This window comes from Ambystoma mexicanum, chromosome 2p (genome assembly GCF_040938575.1).
Source record: "Ambystoma mexicanum isolate Mex_15411 chromosome 2p, UKY_AmexF1_1, whole genome shotgun sequence".
Lineage (NCBI taxonomy): Eukaryota > Metazoa > Chordata > Amphibia > Caudata > Ambystomatidae > Ambystoma > Ambystoma mexicanum.
In genome coordinates this window covers 741,489,548-741,509,945 of record NC_090923.1, presented here as the reverse complement: position 1 = coordinate 741,509,945, position 20,398 = coordinate 741,489,548, and the positions used below count along the sequence as shown (strand labels likewise).

Below are 20,398 nucleotides of genomic sequence, written 5' to 3'. Positions count from 1 at the left end.
CTAGAAATACAGCACAGATAGCAGCAGAACAGCCTTCAGCCCCACTGAACAGATCTTCCAGCACAGACAACAGCGATGCAAGCTGCTTCCTTCACACACTCTGAAGAATAGAAATACAACTCAGCAGCAAAACAGACCCCAGCCCCTCCCCCACCCACAGAATAGATCTTCCCGCACAGATAACAGCAGTGCAAGTGTCCCTCGCACATGCAGCAGGTGTGTGATCTTACTTTCGACAGAGCACGCACCAAGCCATCCACAGTACTACAGTAAAAGACTAATGATCAGGCACCAATACAGAGCCAATGGTGCTGAAAGCAGAGCTGTTAAATAACCATGGTCAGGATTCTGAATTTGGAGAGCCAGAAAACCAAATAAAAAGGCCAGGTGACAGAGCTTCAAAGCCTTCTGTTCTTTTTTGTTTACCCTTTGCTATCCTAAACCTTGGTTATTGGTTCTCAGAACTTTGTTATCTGGCATTTTATTATCCAGAATGGTAGCTAAACTGGCAGTGACAAGGCCCAGTTGTTAGATCATTCCAGTTCATGGCATGCCGGGTAATAGATCTTCTACTATAGAAGAGTACCTCACTATACCGAACAGGTAACATACTGGAGAAGGCCGTATGCGCTTCACTCACACTCCCTAGCGAGATTAAACAAAGCCAGTGGGGGCACAGGCGTCCCCCATTCACAGGCAAGGTCCAGCCCAGATCGCAGGAGTGGTGAACAGTGCATTGTGGGCACAGAGGGGCCAACTCCTAAATGCAAATAGGAAGCAGGAACCTAGCCTGTTTCTGTACGACACACGCTATACAAAGCCACTTCAGGTGCAGTGTGTTGCATTTCATTTTGCAAAGAATCGACCAACAGATGCAACTGCTTGGGGCTAGGGTGACCAGATTTTAGGGTGAGCAGATAAAAAAAAAAAAAAGAAGCCGGCACAGGCCATAGACATAGAAGTAGACATAAACAGGACTCCGATAACACGTTAGTCCTACTTCTATGTCGCCGTCCTGTTGCAGGGGGTGGAGGGGGGGTTCCAGGCACACTCCTCTCATTGGAGGAGAGCGACCAGGGAGGGGAAGGGGGAGGAAATGGGGGCGTGAAAAGCCTTCACACGCAGTTAGAGTCTCACCAGGCTCCCAATTTCAGGATTTCTGAATAAGTTCCGGCACAAACCGGGACGGCAACCACCCGCCCATCCAATCGCGGGATGGGGTTAATTAAATTAAAAAACTCTCGGGATGGAGGGCGATTTCCCCGGACCGTCTGGTTACCCAACCAGATTTTGAAAATAAAAAACAGGACAGGCCACTCACATAGAAGTAGGACTACAGCTTCAGCTGTGAAACTGTAGTCCTGCTTCTATGTGGGTGGCCTGTCCCGTGTCGTGTTGCAGCGCCCGGGGTCCCAAGGCTATTTAAAGTTTAAAAACCCCATTCAGGATTTGAGGATCGAGTGGATGGCATACCGTTGGAAAAATCATGATATCCGGCCAAAAACCAGGATGGTATCCACCTGATACCCAAATCCTGGGATGGGGTTTTGAAACTTAAAAAAGTCTCGGGATCCGGGGCGGAGGTGCAAATACCCAGACAGTCCTGGCAAAACCGGGACATCTGGTCACCCTACTTGGGGCTCCCTGAAATCCTGGACCAGAGTGTGCATAGTTTGGGGCCCCGGGCAGGGGTGTACTAATGTGCAGTCCCACACTGATGCCTGAGCAGGACGGCACTAGGCCCGAATAGAAACCGGGCTACCCTTCCTCTCCACGCACAAAGAGGAAAACCTATTTGGAGCTAGTAATTATTGGAGCTAGCTATTGAGAATCACACTCATGATTATACAGATAAAACAAAGTTTAATTCAGAAAAAACAACATGTTAAAAAACAAAAGGACGAGCAGTCACTATTGTCAACCAAAAAGACAAATATACATATGTCAAATCATAAATGCTTAATACAAAAATAGATTAATGTGAAGTAACAAATTCCAAACACATTTTTCCAGGGCGACACAGAAACGTTCATCAGCGTCTCAGCCCTGGAATAAGATGTACAGAAGGCAGGGGCGGGGGAAGAGTAATTGTAGACCAATGACACTCGCCAAACTCCAGTACACAAAGGGCCTGATTTATAAAAATAAAAAAAAAACTCTTAAATGGGAAAACGCCATTGAAAAAGGCTTTGTAAATCAGGCCGAAAGTCACTACACGTGCAGCAGCAGAACCGCAGCAAAAGCCTCTGGACGGGCCACCGGGGTATCAGGTGTTGCTAGAGGTAGATATTGATTTTGACTATCAATAAACACTACTTTTCAACCTATTATGTTAATGCTCTTAAAAAAAAAAGAATTACAACTCCCCCCCCCCCACCCCCACGCCTGCATTCAAAACCTGGAGGATTTAGCTCAGCTGGGCATGCCAGCGCAAGACCTGTCAGGCTGGCCCTGGCAAAACCATACAAATAAACTAATACAAAAAAAAAATGAATGAGAAATTACCTAATTTATTTAACAGAAAATAGTAGGTATTTTGGCATATGCATGGTAAATAATAGGTGGGGGTGCGGTAAGGGCATAAATTAGGGTAGGGGGGTTGACGGGTATAGATGTCCTGGCCCTGCGTCACCTAGCGCAGCCGCCGCCGCTGGCAGAGTGGCAGCCATCTCGCAGAGACTAACGCAGCAGCAGCAGCTCCGAGCCCTGCCACCGTATTTGCCTCAGGAATGCCTCCACCAGAAGTGCATGTTTTTGACTGGCACACAAAGTAGGCACCCAGTGATATTAGTTAAACAGAAGGATGAAAATGGCCTTCACTATATGAGACTATTTGCCAGCTATGATACCCAGAGCTGGGTTCATGAGAACACCTCGACATATGACCAAAGAATGCAGACAGCATATCCACCCGACAACAGCACAAATACAGCCTTTTAATTCCCAATAACTGATTGTGCGCCTAGCACCATATCAAAAGAAGGGACAGATGATTCTGGCAAAAGACTCAGACACAACTATGTTTTTTGGGCATAGTGGTGTCAGGAACAACCTGTATTGACAAAGTATGTTTCGGCTGAGAATTATTTTCTGGCACATGTGGATATGTACATGTATGCCAGTATCATAGCTAGTAGCAAAATAAGTTTGTTATCTAAATTCATGTCACATTAAGGTAATTTAAAACAGTAATTTTGGTCTTCGAAAACAGTTGTGTGGAAGGTATTGAGTTAATTATGGTTATCAAGCAGCTTCTGGTGTAATGAAAACGTCTTCACTAAGTACGCTTTCGTCCAATTCATTTCGAAGAAATGTAGGGCCCAGCAAGGAGAAGCCATGCCTCACTGTGTTTTCCTTTTTATATAAAATGTAAACTCTATTAGTAACATGTTATTATTGTTTTCATTTGTAAAGAAAAGTTAAATACTAGTAGTGACGGTTCATTAATTGCATGCAAATTATTTGTAAAAAATCGTAATTTGTAAAAGTTGTAATTTTAACATCTTTCTAGGAAAATGTGTCTGCCTCTACAAAAGCAAATGGTCTGTTCTGATGAACTGAAGGAGAAGTGGCCTGCAAGGGTGGGGGATGCTGTTGGCCTGGGGGTCCATGTTGCCCCTTGACAATCCTGCAGACACCAACCCTATAAAAGACATGGCGCACATCAGGGAACATTTGCACTGGGGCAAAACAGTACAAATACATCACGAGCCACTGTGACAATATCTTCTGTCCAGGAAAAATCCAAAACAAGATAATTGACAACAATATTGAATGCCTCCAAGTCTGAAATCACCCGTGAGGGGGTGGATTTGCTGCAAATCTTACCATTGTCATAACCATACATAACCGGGTTCCCCATCCCCCGCAACCCAGTGACTGTGTCCAGGTATTTGAGGTGATAATTGATTTTGATGAATCTTAAATTCCCCAGATCAATGAGGTTACTAGCAAAACACACTGTCCGCTTCACCTCCTCAAGGACATCTTGCCCTCTTTAGGTATGTGCCGCAAAATAGACTTAACCAGATCGATAGCTGAGCCAATATTGATTATTGAAAGTGTATGCATAGAGGCTTCTCAAAAAACTGTTGCACCAACTTCAACTCTTACAAAATAAGGCATCCAAACTCAAACAGGGCCTCAAGCTTAGATTTCCGATCACTCCCGGTCCCAAAGCATTGCCCCACTGAGCTCATTGGCATCTCTATTGGCACCCATGGCACTGCCCTCGAGACCCCTGGCTCAGTGATCACAAGGGCAGCGATGAAACTGAGGTACAAAGCGCTGTGGTAAGATCCGCGCTTCATTTCAGTAGTTCCACCCCTTCCCTTTCCCCCAGACCCCAAGTGGGCTACTCTTAGTTGCAGAAGGGTCATGGGATGGACAATGGGGTGAAACCCCTCATCTCGTTCTCACCACATCAGCGTGACATTTTGTTAGAGACTTTATAAGACTCTCTACTTGGCAATACAGAGCTCCAACCTCTAGTATAAGTCTGTACCACTCAAGGTTCTGGTAGTGTAGCAGAGCTGCCAGGCTTCTCTTAAGAGGGAGATGTGAGCTGCAGGAAGGCACAAAGAACTTCCGGCATACATATGGTCCAAAGAAACACTTACACACTGAGTTATGTAAAATTCATGGTTTATTATATATAATTTACACAGGTAGAGAGAATTCTTTAGAAAAGGAAGCACTATCACAATAAGCAAACACAATATAAAACCGATGCAATACTTCTGGTAAGTAAACCACTGTGTAAAAGACTTATAGAAGGGAAGTATGCTAGTCAAGGTAAGAAAAACCACTTGGTAGTAAACCTTGTTATACCTTCTAGAATATAAGACACAATTCTAAGGTAAGAGCCTAGCAATTACTTTTCAAAATGGCCTTATGCAATTCTAAGGTGTGTAATAACTTTGTAAGTTATTCAGTTTCATTAATAACTTGGAGGTACAAGACCAACACAAGCAGGCAAAAACTTTACAGAGCATGTAGTTACTTTTTAGAATAGGGGCAACAATTCAAAGGTAAGTAGGAACTTTGTAATACTTTTCAGAATGACTGTATGTAATTCAAAGGTGAGCAATAGCTTTGTGATACATTTTAGAATAATAGACACAATTCAAAAGTAAGTAACAATGTGCTTTGAGATCCTTATGACAGAAACCACACCAACACAAGGTAAGTTACTAAGAAATCTTTTCACAATGCGTAGGCTTTAGGAGTCCTTTCCTATCTAGTTATGTGTCTTTTTCAGGGTCAGATTGACGGTCAGAAAGGCAGGCATAAGCTGTGCAAAAGTCAACGGTTCCTGTGGAAGTCTTCTGTAGCAGTTAAATAACAGTTTTGTTGGTAAAGGGATTCAGGGACTTCAGAGAAGGCTCCCTGCATGCATTCCAGCTTTAGTCCTGGGCGAACGTGAATGGGCAAACTCTCAACTACACGAATGACCCCATTAGCCAGGCATGAGTGACAGAATGACTCTAGGTAAGCATTACCTTGAGTCCCACAGTACCTTAGCAGTAATGAAGATGAAGCTGGATGCCTTCATGCTGTAGCAGCTGTAGATCTGGTCTCATGTTCCTTGGTTGTGGTGATGAAAGGGGAAGGACTCTGAACGGGATTGCACAGCAGCAGTTGAGAGAAGGGACTCCCAGCAAAGGGTTCTTCATGCTCCAATGTGGTCTGCAGTTTTGGCACCTTTTCAGAGACACCAGTGAAAAACGGTTCTTGTGCCATCGATTCAGCTCACTTGCTCGGTCCTGCACTCTGGTAAGGGGACTTTGAGGAGTGGAATCTTGCTTCTGGATGTCCAGCAGGAGTCCACCAAAGTTTCAGGAGAGTTCATTCACGGGAAGATGATGCACTGCAGGAGGGTCTCAGGTCCCAGGATATTGGTGTGCAGACCAAGAAGGTCGCAGCACGTCGTGGAATCACTCAAATTGCGGGTTGTCCTGGGACTGATTATGCCCACCAGTCCATGGGAGGAAGTCATCCTCTCCGGAGATTCCCTGTTATTCAGAAATAGGGTCAAGGCAGCAGCAGTCACTTCAGCAGGCTTCACCAGTTACTGGAAGGGGCTGCAGGTATCTCTGGTCATCTTTATCTTCGGTTCTTCTGTTCCAGTGGTTGACTTGTCTTCAGCTTCCAGATCCAGGCCATTTATGCAGGAACCCAGCCAATCAGCGCGCATGCTACATTCAAACTTTGGGAGCTGTCCGGCTGGCTGTCCATAGGATAGCCAGCCTCCCAGTTGAAACTGGTTCCAGGCAGGCATGCCAGAAGACAAAGTACTGCAGAGTTTCAGACTCCTCCCTTGCTTCCTGTCTTCACAGATACTCTCGAGCCTTGGCGGGCTTCCCAAATGATTCCTGCCAAAGGTAAATGTCAAACCAGGACCTCGCCCACCCAGGATGGCGGAAGAAGGACCAAGAAAGGACAATAACACAAGAAATTGTGAAAAAAGAATACAGCTACTATTTTGAGTCAATGGGGACCTTTCTGTGCATTACTGGGGCTGTGGACACAGCCTGCGTCTAGAAATAACACAAATGTCAGTAGAACATGTCCACTGCCACCAACCATTCAGGTATGCTTGTCACTGTAACAGAAATGTTACAGGAGCAGTGAGAAAGGGGTCAACTGGGCTGGCAGTCATTAGAGCTGGCATGAGGGGGCTATAGCTCCGGTCTTTTGGTTGCAGCCCCGGATAGAAGCTCAGGGGTTACAACCAAAAAGGCTAGCTAGCCCCGAGTCCCGACAGTCCCAAAATTAGCTTAGCCCCGGATCTTTTCCAGACCTAGCAACACCCCTGGCTGGCAGGTCAGCGGGTGGCTTGGGGAGCCGCCGGAGGCGCAGCACATGCATGTATCAGGCTGCACCATACCTATGGTGACTTTGTCATGCACGGGAGGCATTCATTGTCACAGGATAGCATTCCTGGGTCACATGTGTTATGTTATGTTCAATTATTTTACAATGCGCAAACCTAACCCAACAGCACCAGAGCAATGTATCATAAAACAAGCACAGATGGGGCACACAGGCTCATACGTTTGAACAGGAAAGAGGTCTTCAAATCCTTTACAAAACTGAAGCAATGGGGGTGGCAAGTGCAGAGAAGAGGGCAAAGAATTCCACAAACTGGGTAAGCAATAGAGCAAGCTGACCACCAGATGTTACATTTCAATGGTTTAGGTATATGTAACATACTGCATGTTGACCTAAAACATCCAAAAATCTTACATTTGCTAACCAAATAAGGAAGCTGATGTAGAAACTTATAAATAATACAGGCCGAATTAAACGAAATTGGAGAGTGCAGAGGAATATGTCCCTTGGAAATTCAAAATTCATTACTCAAAAACGGCATAATGCAATGTTGATACCCTCCAGGGTGGACCCTAGTCTAGATGCAATCCCACATAGAGAGTGACGGCAGCAGGAGTAATCCACACCAACATAAATATTTATTTTACAGATTTGTATTATCGGGCACGCAACAGAACCCAACCTGGCTCTAGGTGCTGGACCGGTCTAATATAGACATCCTAAACAAAGGGGTAAGCAGACTTTCCTGTCATCATAGTAAACAGACATGCCCTCCCGTACGCTATCTGAAGCCAAGCGATGGGTGTAACGCTATACAGTGTCTGAAAGGAACCCCTTGGTTTCCCCATACGGTGTTTGGTAAAGAAATAGGAATGCTGACGAAGAAGGTCACACAACATATATCCAACTAAAAGGAATAAGGAATGGGAGGCGTGATGCAAGGCAAGTAGTCAGCTATACCTATATGGAAATGCAGAATGGAACTTTTTGGAAATTAATGTATATAGTTTTAAGAAAAAGAGAAAGGAGTAGTTAACATACTTCTTTTTTGTGTTGCTTTTCAGGGTCAAGTAAAAATTACATGATGTCCTGAAGAAGGTGATTAACATAGTACTGCGCCGAAACGTCAGGCTGGAAAAGTGGGGTGGTTTGGATCCCCCTGGCAAGCCCTTTCCCATCATATGAGTAATTCAACTTAATTCTTGAGATGTAGACCCTGTTTTAAGAAATCTTTGTAAAGTGTTTTTTGCATAACAACACTTGGTGACAGCTGAGGAATACATTTTTGATGTTGTATTAGATTGATGTTTTGGAAGTTATGTTGTATTGAAGTAATGTTTGACTTTGTTTAAAAAAAATATTGGGATGTTGATTAAGTTCGAAAATAATTGAACTAGTAGCTAAGAATATGTACAAGGGAAAAGGCTTCTTGACATAAGTGTAATGAAGGCTGAGAAAAAAAATTATGAATACTTTAAAACATTTTTAAAAGAAAAACCTAAAGCGCTGAAGGTTTATTAAAAATGTACCAATAAATAATGAAATTGGTTTCGAATATGTAGTTCCATGAACTTCATTGTGTAATTAATTGAAATAAACTAAAAATGCAAAAAAAGAGGAATACATTTTAGTTCAACCAATTTGGGGGAAATGTGTTCAAACTTTGTTAAAAGGCGAGAGAACATGCTTACATACACCCAACAAAACACCATTGCCACCATCCACATGAAAAAGAACCAACGCTTGCACATCAAACTGATGAATGGCTGCATTATTCGAAGAAGAACAAGTTGTTAATGAGCATTTTGGACTTTGTAATCAAAATAATGTTTCAGGAATCATTATTACCAATTTGGAACCCAAGAGGTTTGATAACTGAGGCTAAAGCAGATTACATTCTGGGTTGGGTTGAGCAAGTAAGACCATTCATGGTTACACCTGATCTTTCTGGCCAGGAGAGGCAAAAAGAAGAAAAGCTGTTTTGAAGAATACAATTTGAGGTTCTCCGTATCCATCCAATTGTCCAAGACAGTCAAGCAGGCAACAAAGCTGATAATATCAGCGGATGGCACCCTAAAATATGAGTGGGTATCAGCAATATATTGATGAAAAGGTATTTCAAACTTAGAAATGATACCACCCAATGGCTTAACATGCAAGTTGAAGAGAATAGGGGACAGCATCGAACCCTGAGGGACATCACAAGAAAAAGGGATTCAAGAGATTTTCATGAACTTGATCTGAAGACATTATGACAGAGACGTAGACAGGGTAAGGAATGAATGGGCAAGGCCCACCCAAAATCTGTACATGGCCACTCGGCACTGCTGTGTGGGCATTTACAGATGCCCATGTCACTGCGGTGGGCCCAACCGCATAAGCTTCAGGCCACACTAGTTAAACAATCCTGGCTACGCCTCCGCAATTGCGACATGGAAGCAAGAAAGGAGCGGCATTAGTCAAGCACTGTTCCTTCTAGACTTATCCGAGCAGCATGAACAGACAGACGAGCCTCATGACAGACAGTGTTGAACGTGGCCGAGAAGTCTAGAAGCACTAAAGGACATGCTTCCCCAGTATCCAAAAATGTGTAGTGCATCATCCATAAGCTGGAATGGGATCAAACCAAAATAGAGAGGTATCAGGTAACATTATCCCCACCAATAATATTGCCATATATATGATCGTGGGGTAAGGCCATAGGCAATATTATTAGTGGGGATAATTTATGGGGGTATTGGAACCGGGGGATGTGGCGGTGTCCCCTGCTCCATTAAAAAAATTATGGGGTTTGCAGGGGTGTCCCCCACAGGTTTCATGGCTCAATAGCGCCACAAAAATATAGCAATATTTTTGTATGGCAATATTTCTGCGGGGATATTACACGGAACCAAAAGAGAATACAAAAAAAACAAAGCCCAAAATACAGAAATTCAAAATCCCCAGTTGACCACGTATATATATATGTGGGGGGTGGGTTACGTAAATAAAAAAGGTGGAGGGGTATTGGGATAGTGGTGGGAGGTCCCCTCCGCATATATATGCGGTAAAAAGGGCTAAAGAAATGTATGTGGTTTCTGTATCATAGAAACAAAGGAACCCAGATTGGCAGGGGCACAGAAGCTGATGCCTTTCAATACATTCAGTCAATGGCAACATCGCCACCTGATCCAATATTTTACCCAAAAACGGGAGACTAATAATCAACCGATAATTCTCCAAAACATCAGGGTATAAAGAAGGTTTCTTTAATAGCTGTGAGGCCAATCACAGCTTTAAGTAAAATAGAAAAATCTCTTGAGTCAAAGATGAGTGCATCAGGGCATGGAGAAAGAGGACTGCTGAGGAGGGAAGATATTTCCAAAATTTAGGAGGGATAAAACCTGAGGCTATTTTAAGTTTAAAAAACAGTCCAGTATTTGGGGATCGGGTGGATACCATCCCGTTTTTGGCAAACCGGTGGAAAAATCATGATATCTGGCCAAAAACGGGATGGTTATCACCCAATCCCCAAATTCGGGAACAGGGTTTTTAAACTTAAAAAAGTCTCGGGACCCGGGACAGAGGTGCAAATACCCGGACAGTCCTGGCAAAACCAGGAGGTCTAGTCACCCTAGAATATACCCAACACATGAGGCTAAAACAGGCATAAGATGGGGGAATCTACAGTTTGGAGCACCTGGGAATGTGGCACTACTTTTAACATATGCTCCTGGTTTGTTGGGATGTAAATCATATAGCTTGGAAGTACCTGTTCACATAGGGCTGTACTGGCGAATGTAAGGCAGTGCCCTTGCCTGTGCAGGTTCTGCTGGGTGTACCTCAGTAATATCATGACCCCACCCATAGAATAGGGTGATAATGGGGGTGCCTACTAAAATAGTCATGTGTCTGCTATCTATCTGGTTTTATATTCATTTGAAGAATGTTTTCTTTTTTACTGTTGTCAATTCTGGTGTCATCAGGATCAAGGATCATGTGACAACACTTCCTGTGATGTCACCTGGCGTGTGACGTCACTTCCTCTTCACCTGGCATTTTGGTGAATTGACAGCCCTGTGTTGCACTAATACAGAAGTTCCTTCAAAACATTTTGTAACATTCCCTGGACCTTTTGGGTCCGAGGCCCATTCTAAATTGGTGAAGCCCCTTTTAAAAAGTTAAAATGAGGCGGATAGCTGCCATCAGACTGGAACACAGGAGCACTTTCCCCCTCAAACCGAGGTTGGAGGAAATCCACCAGAGATTCCGGAAAGTGACCTGTTGCAACACGCCTTCAAAGTCAAATACTTCCCCATGCTCCCTTGCCTGGCCACAGATTTATTTTTTGCAACCGGCGCTTACAGATCCTGGAATGTGATTATTGTTAATGTGCAGGGTTGTGTACCCTTTCTCACTCATCTGATCTTGTCAACTGTTCGCACAAGCTGTTTGCCACTAGTCCATCATTGCCATCATTTCTTATAAAACACGAATACAATAAAATAAATACTAGTAGAGCAAACAGGTTTGCTCTAATTACACAAAATATTTATGTGCTATGACAAACACGTTCTGCCTTGAATAACACAACTATTCGGGTGCTCTTATTCCTGTTCAGTTGTGGTGTTGTGTTTGCTGCAACAGCTCCTAAATCTGTATACTTATATTAACTGAATATTTCGCGCACCAAACTTCGAGCCCTGGCTGGATATGTGTTTCGTTCCCTTTGCTTTCAATATTGAAATTGGCGCTCAAAATGTCCATTGTCTCTTCATGACATTGTTTGGCAACGGTACAACAGGAATGCCAACACATGCAAGGAGAACTGGACCATGCAGTGCCATACCATGCCAGCTTTGCTTCCCTTACCTCACACGCAACTAGAGCGGGACCATGCAGTGTCACAAAATGCCAGCTTTGCTTCTCTTACCTCACATGCAAAGAGAGTGGGCCCATGCTGTGCCAGACAATGCCAGCGTTGCTTCTATTACCTCACATGCAAAGAGAGTGGGCCCATGCTGTGCCAGACAATGCCAGCGTTGCTTCCCTTACCTCACACGCAACTAGAGCGGGACCATGCAGTGTCACAAAATGCCAGCTTTGCTTCTCTTACCTCACATGCAAAGATAGTGGGCTCATGCTGTGCCAGACAATGCCAGCGTTGCTTCTCTTTCCTCACATGCAACGGCAGCGGGACCCTGCTGTGCCACACAACGCACGCTTTGCTTTCCCTACCTCACATTCAACGAGAGGTGGACCATGCTGTGCCATACCATGCCAGCGTTGCTTCTCTTTCCTCACATGCAATGGAAGTGGGCCCATGCTGTGCCATACCATACCATACCATACCAGCGTCCCTTCTCTTACCTCACATACAATGGAAGTGGGCCCATGCTGTGCCATACCATACCATACCAGCGTTCCTTCTCTTACCTCACATGCAATGGAAGTGGGCCCATGCTGTGCCATACCATACCATACCATACCAGCGTCCCTTCTCTTACCTCACATGCAATGGAAGTGGGCCCATGCTGTGCCATACCATACCATACCATACCAGCGTCCCTTCTCTTACCTCACATGCAATGGAAGTGGGCCCATGCTGTGCCATACAATGCCAGCTTTGCTTCTCTTACCTCACATGCAACTAGTGCGCGACCATGCTGTGCCACACAACACCAGCTTTGCTTCTCTTACTGCACATGCAAAGGGAGGGGGCCCATGCTGTGCCATACCATGCCAGCTTTGCTTCTCTTACCGCACATGCAAAGGGAGTGGGACCATGCGGTGGCCATACCATACCAGCGTTCCTTCTCTTACCTCTGCTAACGCGTTGCTTGGCACCGGAAAGGATCCCAGGAGTATCAATCAGGCTGATGCTCTCCAGCACTTGGTTGGGCAGGTGGGCGCACTGGAATCTGCAAAAGAGGGCAAAGAAAAGGCAGACTTATACATCTTTATATAAGGCACAGAGTAGGCACAGTGGATGACAAGTGACTGCATATAATGAGCAATGGCGAATATCCGAGTATGGCTACAATAGACAAGGTCAGGTGGGTGGCTGCCTACTGTACCGGCAGCCGCGGGACACTAGGGGCTGCTATGAGGGACCCGCAGCACTACACCTGGGCCCATGCGGTGGCATTCATCCTTGCCACTTGCCGAGTTTATGAGTAATCTGTCCACGAGGGCATAGAGCGGGCACTAAATAATGACTGGATCATTATTGGGGTATTTATTGAAAGGGGCGGAGCAATATGTAAGAGAGCTATATGCAACCGATGATTATTGGCATGGGTGTTGGATGGTTTCTCAGTGAAGGTGTAGCATGTGCACTAAGGATAATGTTGATGAGGGCTGTGACATCGTTCCTTGCTTATCTCTGGGGTGCTGAGTGGAGGTTGCCACGGCGATACGGTGACACCTCCCACAGCATGATGCAAGGGTGGAGGCGGTACATGGGAGTTCCCCAGGACCCCCTGGCTCCCCCGGCATACCCCCGCTCTTCTTCAGAGGACTGCCACTTGAAGCATCTGAATGTTATGCCTGTCCCTTTAAGGGGAGACCCAAGTTGTAATTTAAACTGTGGTTGTGGCACTGGAGTTAGTCAGATGGTGGCTCTAGGCCTACCCGGTGAGCAGAGAGGGAACGCATTGCTCATTATGGGGGAGGATGGAGCTGAGTCCAACCCAGCGGTGTGCTGCACCACTCAAAGACCAGATCAATCTCGTGATCTGGCACAGTGCAAGGGAGTTGAGACCATGCATGTGCATGCCAAGATGGTGGGCGGGCATCAAGCAAGCTTAGTCCACATTACTGCGCTGACCTGAAAGCTCTCCTTGCCGGCAGGTGTGGACAAAACACGCAAACCCAATCCCAATCCCAACTCCATTCCCGACGCAGTAACAATTACACTGCACAAGTGAAGTCACTGTGCAATCACTCTCGGTAAACACTGCCCAGAGGCAGGGGCTAGAACGGAATTAACACCTTAGCTGATGTTTGGTCATTAGGAGTTAGTGTAAGAGACATGGAGATTGTAGGAGATGGAACGCATAGGTGGAGAGAGGTGGTGGTGCCAGAGTGGAGGGAAGACTTGGAAGGATTATGGAAAAAGGGGGCTAGAGAGAGGGAGAAAGGGAGATGAGGGAGGAAGGAGTATTGGGAGGAACACTGCATAGAAGGTTGAAAGGAGTCTCAGGAGGAAGGAGTTGTGTGGTAGAAGGCAGAGACAACAACAAAGCGGAGGAGACAAAGCAAATAGGGTGAAAGTTGAAGGACATATCAGGAGGGCGTTGAGAAAGAGTGCTCAGGAAGAGGCTCAGGAAGAGGCTGGAGGAAATCTTAAGTAGAGAGGTCAAGAGTACATAGGTTGAGAGAATCATCTGAGGAGAGGTTGGAGGTGGTATTAAGGAGGGACAGGAGAAGAGACAAGAAAGGAAAGGGGAGGAGGACTATGAGAGGTCACCTTAAGAATAAAACTGCATCATTAACGAGAAAGACAAGGTCATAGCTTTGGGGAACAGAGCTAGGACCCTGAGCCTGGAAGCTGGAGAGCAATAGAAAAGTAGAGGAGGCCAGGTTACCAGTTTCCTGGTGGAAGCCGTGGGCATTGCCAGACTTTAGCAGCTCCACCTTCTATCAGCGGCAAGGACTAGCGTGAAGGTGCCTGTGCGTCTGGCGATCCTTTGGAGGTACCTCCTTCTGCAGCAAGGACAAGAAGCAGAGGACCAGACCAGGCAAGAAAGAAGTGTCAGAGACACTTAAAAACCCCAGGACTGTGAGTGACTGTGAACTGATCACTGAATAGATCATCTTCTGTGGCAGGGGAACCCAGACTGAGACTTGAAAAACTAAGAACGGTGGAACTTCAGGAGAAGCCACCCTGCCGCCATTGTTAAACTTTGTATATGATCTTTGTTTATCTATTTCTTTTGTACGACCTTGTAACTATCCACAATCGACCGTGGTTTATTCACATTTTTCCAAGTCTGACTGGTGTGGATCAGCTTTGTGACAGGGCAGAAAGCGGGCCTTGGGAAACATTTTATTGAGAGTACACAGTAGAGTGAACACTGAAGGATTTCTAAGTGAAGTTACAGTTTGGACTCCAAGGATTATGTTTGTGATGGTATCAAGGGGACAATAGTACATCTGTAAGTGAAGGTTTTAAGTGGGCATAGGGGTATTTCAAAAAGCTACAGGGAGTGGGTGCCACATAAGTGTGTGAGAAGGGAGATTTGAACAGCATGCTTTGCAAACTGAATTGCAATAAGTGTGGAAGTGAGGCCGCCCTAAGGCCTAGAAGATGCTGGTGACACTTTTGGAGAAGAATGACTCGTGTGAAAATAGAAGGGCTTTGAGGGTTATGCAATGGCCGAGGGGTCAACAGGCAGCTCAAAACCAATCATGAGTTCTTTTGATTCTTTTTTCTGGGTATCAGATCAGTAATGGGTGAAGATACCTGGTGGAGCAGTGGGTGGCGGTTTTTGCGAGACAACCGCGAAGAAGCATTACTAATACAAATAGTGGCCAGGTTTAGCATCAAAATAACAAGTGAAGGTGCTCCTAATTGACCGCCCACTTCCGTCAATGTAATGTAACGTAACATAATGTAAATGAGCACTATATTGAATGGGGCTGGTAGGTTGTGGGATAGTGGGAGAGGATGATTCGAACCCTGTGCTGTTAATGGGTGCAGGTGATAAGTACTCAATTCCTGAGTGGCTTTCTCCTATGTGTCAGTGACACTTCTAAATATGTTATCTAAAGAGGAGAGCCCAATATTTGATAGGACAGGTGCTGGTGTCAATTGAGTAGATTTTGGTGCTCATCTCATTATGGTGTTAGTTGAATAGCCCGACCATAGTACCAAGCCCACCTCTCTCCTCCTAGGCCATGGCCTCTTCTCTGCGTGAATCAAACGCTCAGAGTCTCTGATATTTTGTAGTCCTCCCAAGCCCTTATTTCTTGTACTGGGGTTCTTCTTCACTGGAACAGGATTAGTCGGCATGGGTCATTGTTCCTCCTGGCCTCTCTCTGGTACAGAGCAATACTACCCCGGCACCCTTCCATCGTCTGATGCTGATCAGGCATCAGCTGCTTAAGGACCGTTGGACCCTAGAGCACTTCAATGTACCTCCTTCCCCCAGTAAGGGTTTAAGTGGCCATTTTGAATCTCAGGACTATACCAGAGTTTGGCTTGACTGGTCTCTCTCTAGCAATAACATTTGGCCCTTTGGCTGCCACCTCCTCCTACGAGTATCCTGCAATAGTTTGGCACAGTTCCTCCACAGTGGTCACCTTCATTCCTTCCACCCCATATTTACTTGTCCCCTCTTATGCTCTCCTTTCTCCTTCAGATGCAATGCACCCCTCTCATTTCCCTGACCGTTTGTCATCTCCTTCTCTCTCCTAGTGTTCTCCCACTCTCTCTGCTCTCGATCCCATCTTCTCGCTCTCTTTCTCACTCTCTCTCTTTGATGTTAATCCTCAGCCTCGCCTCGCTCTCTCTTTCTCACTTGATATACCTGCTCTCTCGCTCCCTCTCATGATATTCCTTCTCCTCTTCTCCTCTCTGTCCCTTCCACGACTCCATCCTCGCCCTCGTCTTACCCTTTCCTCTTACCTCTTCCTGTATCCTCCATCTAACTCCCATACTAACATTCCGATTGGGCATCCTTTAAAATGTCCCTCCATGGACTGCAATTGGACATTTGAGCAGGGAATATTTGTCAGCTGTTTGGCAATCAAGAGAGGGCCCTCTGAGTGGCAGACACGTGCTTGGACAACCAATGCACGTGAGACTCATTTGACTGAGAATTATTCACTCTGCGAAACCGAAGACACAAAAGAGCAGTCTGCCATCTTGGATTCAGACGTCTCACCTCCGGTTGACTGGCCCAAGAATGGTGTCACTAGCGTGGACCACTGATTGGCCCCCTCTTCATGTGAGCCTCACTGTTCTGCCAATCAGATTGCATGGATATGCTTTCCAATATCAATATGCACACCTGCCATTCGGTAGTATTCGTTTTGTGTTTCATGCAATATTTGGCTCATGAGAGAGACTTTTTAGGACAGACACTTTTCCCTATTCTACATGTATACTACAACGTTTACTCAGGGACAACAGAGAGTTTTTTTGTGTGGCTATTAGAGTTGAAATAAATCAGGCTAGGGACGAAGTGGTGACCGTTGGGAATCCCACGTATGTAACAACTAGAGCAACCATCAGCAGGCTTACAGATTTCCCCAGGCCCCCTGGTCTCCGGGGACCCTCCCCTAGGCTCCCTGAAGTGATCTGGTCACAGTTGCTTACACCATGAGTGCACGTTGGTGGATGCAGGCTTGACAAAGGGAGTGGGTGGAAATATAAGCGTGGAGGACCCTGGCCAGATATAGAGGTGACCCTCCATAGAGGCCTTTGTGTTCCATTAATGCTGCACTGAAAATTGCAACATGTTCCTTTGGGATGAACTACAGTATCCCGTAGGGAGAAGATGAGTGCTACAAATCTAAATGGTAGGTCTTTTGCAACAGCCCTAGATATATGTTTATATTTTCTCAATGCCATCATGGCGATCTGTGAGCAGACAGGTACATTCCCAAGTAAACAACAACTTATGTGTGATCAGTGCGTGACTGAAGATCCGGCACCGAATGATATATTGAAGTGGCTTAACAAACTGGATCGGAGTGGAGAGTCCTGGTTGATCCAGAAGCCACGGGCACAAGAGTTGGATAGTTGCTGCCCATAGGTGTATCTCTTTCCAGCAAGGAATGGTCAGGACCAATGTAAGGAAGTCTGTGTCACTCAGCTGACGGGGGCCAGTCTACAAAGTAGGGTTGGATGATCCTGAGTATCAAATGCTGAAGACAGTTCTCGGAGTATTAAGACTGACCATTAGACCCATTCCCACTCATTCCAAGGCATGTGTCTCAGTGGCATTGAGGTCTGGCTGTCTACCCTTTCGATACATCTCAATCGATCTAAGACAGAGTTTATTTCTCTCACTTCCCCTTCCTCTCTACTTGTCCAACACTGGCTTTCTGCTCTGTCTTCTGCCGAAAGGTCTCCTGCATTAGTTTCCATGACCAAACCTCTTAGTTTCACTATGGACTCTTCTCTTAATGTCACGCTCCTTTTATTACCACCTTATTCCACTCCTCATCCTGTGCTCTTGGGGTTTGCTGCCGCTTCCCATGAGCCACTTTGACCAGTCTTGGGCTCTGCTGCTTTCTGATGTCTGGGGCACTTGGAATCGAGCAAACCACTACTAATCTCTTTCAAATGCACTGGCTCCATCTTCGTGTTTGGTTCAAATTGGGCTGCATGTCCTTCAAGGGGTCGGCCTTGAGGATCTCACATACCTGGCTGGGAATTGAAGGTTTCCAGTGGTTTCAGAGGTAGACACCACACCCATGGAATCCCAAAATAGTGACAAACACAACTCCCAAATTTCATTCTGATCCATGTCCATCCAATTTCCGACATTCCCCCGTTACGGAAAGGCTTATCAAAATGCTCCCTCATCCTTGCCTTTCCCTGACTGTATGCTAGGTCCGTCTGCCTATCCCACTCTCCTCTCTGCATCAGTCACTTGTTTTCGTTAAAACAATAAATAAAATAATTGTTCATTGATAACAGGAGGGGCTTCTGAGGCGGGATCCGGATTCGAACCTGTGTTGCACTGCTGTTGTCTTTCTTCCAAGACAAGCAGGTTGCTCCTGAGCCATAGGATAGCTCCCATTTGTACTTATCTTCTCCAAATGTTTGTGTTTCTTTAGCTTGTAATTTCCGATACCCTTGCCCTATGATTCCCTTTTGTTTCTACTCTTTCGCTTCTTTTTAAGTCTCATGCTGTTTCCTGTTGCTCTACATCTTGATCAGCCTTTTTCAGCGCATTCTCACCTCATCGAGGAAAAAGGGCTCTGCATCCAGGGTAGGGCTGGCCTATAAGGCAATAGGCCCACTGCCAAACAAAAAACACAAAATGCTGGTGTGGGCCAGGTTTTTGGGTCAAAGGCGGCCACTTTTTTGAAATATGTGGACCAGTTTGATGAGTTACTTCCCTCTGCGCCTAGTAGTTTTGACCAGTGTTATGATATATTTATAACACACTTAATACCCAAAGGTTTCTAAGCACAGACCCAGGGATGGAACCTGTGTTGCTCTGCGATGTCTTGCTTCCAAGGCGAGCACGTTACCCCTGGGCTATCCTCCCGAGACTGCTGAACACATATTCTTTAACATACACAATTAGCATCACATTTTATGAAACCCCCCTCCTTGGGTACCACTCAAACAGTGTCACAAAAGGAATTAATTGTCATTTGCAACTGTGGGCCACTTTTTCATTGCTTCCAGAGGCAATTATATGGCCCAGTCCGACCCCTTCTATATCTTTAAACTGATAAAAGAAATACGATTTCATTGCAGGTCCCTAAGATAACAGTTCATGTCCAAAACCTGAACTCCTCAATCCAAATTGTCTGCAGTTGAAAGGAAGTTTTGCTGTTGAGTGAAAAGTGTCAATCCGGGTGATAGGACAAGGTTAGCGCATCAGAGCATTGGACCCCACCCCCGGTATGGAAGCAATCGAGGCATGTTCTGTGGGCAGCTCTTTTGAATTTATGAATTATCAGTTGTCGTCTGTACACCATTTTTACTCGAGGTTAGGGGTGAGGTGACCCCTTGTTGGCAGAAGAGGTGATATCCCTGATGCAGTTTGGCTTTTGTTTAAAGACCTTTCCCAGACTGTTGAAATGCTCCAAGGAAAGAGAGGGTCTTATGTGAGGATGGTATAGCGTTCTTTCATCGACAGTCGTTTTATACACTTTGCCGAAATTATTCATCTAAATTTTGGGGGGCGGGCAGATAAGGGGTTGGGGGTGTCGGGAATAGTTAAAAATAAGTGGAGGAAGTGGCGTTGGGTGGAGAACCCACCCAAAAATAAAAAAGTAAACATTTCGATGACTTATTTCTGCAAAATGTATTTGTAAAAATACCAGTCGTGAAAATAACTGTGATGAAATGACATAGAACCGCGAGGATTTGGTGGGAATCAGCTGTTTTCCTGATTATTGAACCTTCCCCTGGTGCATTCATAGTTTGGAGGCTGTGGGAAAATCCGTCCCCTATGCGTGGAGGGCCCTAAGTAGCCATCTGGTGTATTTTGTGCTAGAAACGGTCATGTCTAAAGGTTTGTTAGGACTTTCAAGGTCAGAGCTATGGAGGTCAGTGCTGGTGTGAGGTGAGAAGAGGGGGCTTAACAGTAAGTGCAGCTGTCTGTGTTGCAAACCTCAATCTCAGCAGTAAAAAGCCTGCAATGGGGCACTTGGAGCTCAGAAGTCAGAAGCCTGCTTCGGGAGAGGTGGAGGTCAGCAGAAAACCCCCACCTTTAGGAGAGCTGTGGCTCAGCCTTAAGAAGCCTTTATTAGGAGACTTTGAGTTCACCAGTAAGAGGCCTGCATTAGGAGGCTTGGGGCTCACCAGTAGGAGGCCTGCATTAGGAGACTTGGGGCTCACCAGTAGGAGGCCTGCTTTAGGAGGCTTGGGGCTCACCAGTAGGAGGTCTGC

General features: G+C 45.6%; 1 protein-coding gene across 1 annotated transcript in view; it reads right to left on the bottom strand.

Moving 5' to 3' along the window:
* EHD2 (EH domain containing 2) overlaps window positions 1-20,398 on the bottom strand; it is a 176,022-nt gene that overhangs the window by 139,016 nt on the left and 16,608 nt on the right. The window contains exon 2 of the mRNA XM_069644369.1: window positions 12,637-12,734. Within this exon, the coding sequence (XP_069500470.1) occupies window positions 12,637-12,734 (98 nt within the window). The remainder of the gene's footprint in view (window positions 1-12,636; window positions 12,735-20,398) is intronic.